The 2,374-nt window shown below is 43.3% G+C and overlaps 1 protein-coding gene across 1 annotated transcript; it reads right to left on the bottom strand.

The window, feature by feature from the left end:
• Window positions 1–1,176: 1,176 nt before the first annotated feature.
• LOC147468619 (uncharacterized) lies at window positions 1,177–1,848 on the bottom strand. Its single transcript, XM_086553036.1, has one exon. The coding sequence runs from the start codon at window positions 1,846–1,848 to the stop codon at window positions 1,177–1,179; it is 672 nt and encodes a 223-aa protein (XP_086409162.1).
• Between the last annotated feature and the right edge of the window lie 526 nt (window positions 1,849–2,374).

Below are 2,374 nucleotides of genomic sequence, written 5' to 3'. Positions count from 1 at the left end.
AACGACACCGTGTACGCAGAGTATGTGCGAAATTACCATAAAGATAGTTTTCTCAAGAAAATCAGTGCGACCACTCGTTTAGTGGGACACACAGGTACTCCGCTGGTCTCCTAGCAGAGAGAAGGCCTATTGATGGTTGTGAGCGGTCAACCGCTTGTGCAACTAATTTAATTTGTTTTGACGAAGCAACGTTGCAGGAAGATGGGTTCCTCAGGTCACAGTTGCAGGAAGACTTTTCCTCAGCTTACAGTCCTCCCTCGGCCAGAAGTGCGAAGGCGGCCGTGGAAAGGTGACAAATCCAAAAAGATTGGTCTCATCCCTGGACAGGACCAAGTCTGGCATTATCCATCCAGAACTCCGGGTGGACCCTGGCATCGTGTCGTCAGAGGGATGCTCACCTCACGGCCGACAAGCACGACCATGGTGCCCTGCTCAAAGCATCACAGGGAGCGCTCCTGAAAAGTTTGACCCAATTAGTTGGCTGCTCAAAGGGGTGTAAAATTACATGGGTGTACGAATTGTATGTAGTTCTTAAATGAAAAACTAGAGATCTTATCTGATTTAATATACACAATACTATCAACATCATAGACTCAGTACACTAATATGATGCAATAAAATAAGCCATGAAATATGAAATATTATCTTTAAATAAAATCAGCATTACAAAACTAAATGCGAAATAAAATGCAAAATTAGGTAAACTAAAATAAAATGGAATAGATATAAGCCAAAAAGACAAGGTTAGTAAAAATGAATATGGTGTAAAGTTATGGCAAAATAAACTTAAATGTAGCTCAGAGGTAAATCAAATCCAAAGGAAATAAAACACCAGATTAAGAACTATGATACTAAAATTTACAAAATGCCGAACATAAAACAGGAAAGCAAATGACATGCACATAAAATGAATAAAACAGTAAAATAACAGAATAAGGTAAAATGATAAAAAGCAACTGCAAACAGGAACAAATTCAGCAAACCAAAACGAACCTAAAAGTAAATAAAAGCAGCAAATAACAAAAATGAATTAAATGAGAATACTACTTAAAACAGAACGAACACAAGGCAAACTAAACAAAAACAGAATGACCCTTCAAGAATCTTTTGTTACAGGAATCTTACGTGGTTTCCAAGGCTGATGGAATCTAACAGCATCATTACCAGATTGGGTGGTCATCTCGACCAAGGACGCCCAACCTGATGGACCCTAACAGCATTGAGGAGCAAGTCCTCCCATGAAGTCCTCTCCTGAGATTCGGATGTTGCCGCAACAGGTTCATCCTCGGGTTCAGGATGGCTGAGACTGAGATCTATCTCTAAGGGAGGAACGTAGGGCTTTAAATCATTTACATGAGCACGGCGTTGTGTGTCAGGCGGCAAGGTATCTTCCATCATGAAGGCAACTGGTCTTAATTTCTTGATAATGCGGCAGGGACCAGCCCAACGGGAACCAAGAGGTCCATCTCTGACAGATGGAGGAATTCGCCTCATCACTAGGGAACCTATATTTGGAGAAAAGGCTACCCTAGAGGCCTTGTTATAGTGCCTGGCCCACGTTTCTTGCGCACGCCTAGCCGTCTCTGTCGCTACATCTCTGGCCTTTCTGATACTCTCTTGGAACTCAGAGGCTTCAACATGCTCAAAGTCTAATAAGTTGGTATTAGTCAAAGGAAAATGCATGTGCCGGCCCAATAACAAGAAAAGAGGTTGTTCATTCGTAGAGCGATGGATGGAAGTGTTGATGCCCAGACGCACAGTGAAGAGATACTTGGGCCAACGGCGGGGTTCGTTTTCAACAAGCATAGCCAAAGCATCCTTTACCACACGATTGGTTCGCTCGACCATACCATTACTCTGCGGATGGTATGCGATGGTCAAATGATGATCGACCTGTAAATTAAGACTTCTCTGAACAAACCAGCAGTGAACTCTGGTCCATTATCTGTTAGCAAGTATCGGGGTGGACCAAAGAGAGTAACCCAATGGTCTATGAAGGCATTTGTTACAGTAGTGGATGTCTTATTCCTGAGGGGAACTAACTGTAAATAGCGACTGTGGTGGTCAATAATGCTTAAAACATAGCAAAAGCCTTTGGAGGAAAGTCCTAGCTCTGTAATATCTGCAGAGACTCGCTCCATAGGGAACCTTGCTGCTGGTAAGGACTCTAGCGGGGCTCTCTGTGTATTTCCTCTGCGGCGTTGACAAGTCTCACAGGCCTGGACATACAACCGGGACTCTTTCAACATATTTGGAAAATAGAACATGTTCCTGAGATTAAGGTATGTCCGATGAACACCAGGATGAGCAGCTAAAGGAGGCCCATGTGCTAGCTTAAGAGCCTGCACTCTGAGTGACTGAGGGACAACCAGCT

This window comes from Penaeus japonicus, unplaced genomic scaffold (genome assembly GCF_977035675.1).
Source record: "Penaeus japonicus unplaced genomic scaffold, GWHDUDI00000001_assembly GWHDUDI00000027, whole genome shotgun sequence".
Classification (NCBI taxonomy): domain Eukaryota; kingdom Metazoa; phylum Arthropoda; class Malacostraca; order Decapoda; family Penaeidae; genus Penaeus; species Penaeus japonicus.
This window is presented reverse-complemented; position numbering and strand designations above follow the sequence as displayed.

Bases quoted from the DNA above. Each gene is read 5' to 3' on its own strand.
- LOC147468619 (XM_086553036.1), bottom strand. From the start codon at position 1,848: ATGGTCGAGCGAACCAATCGTGTGGTAAAGGATGCTTTGGCTATGCTT.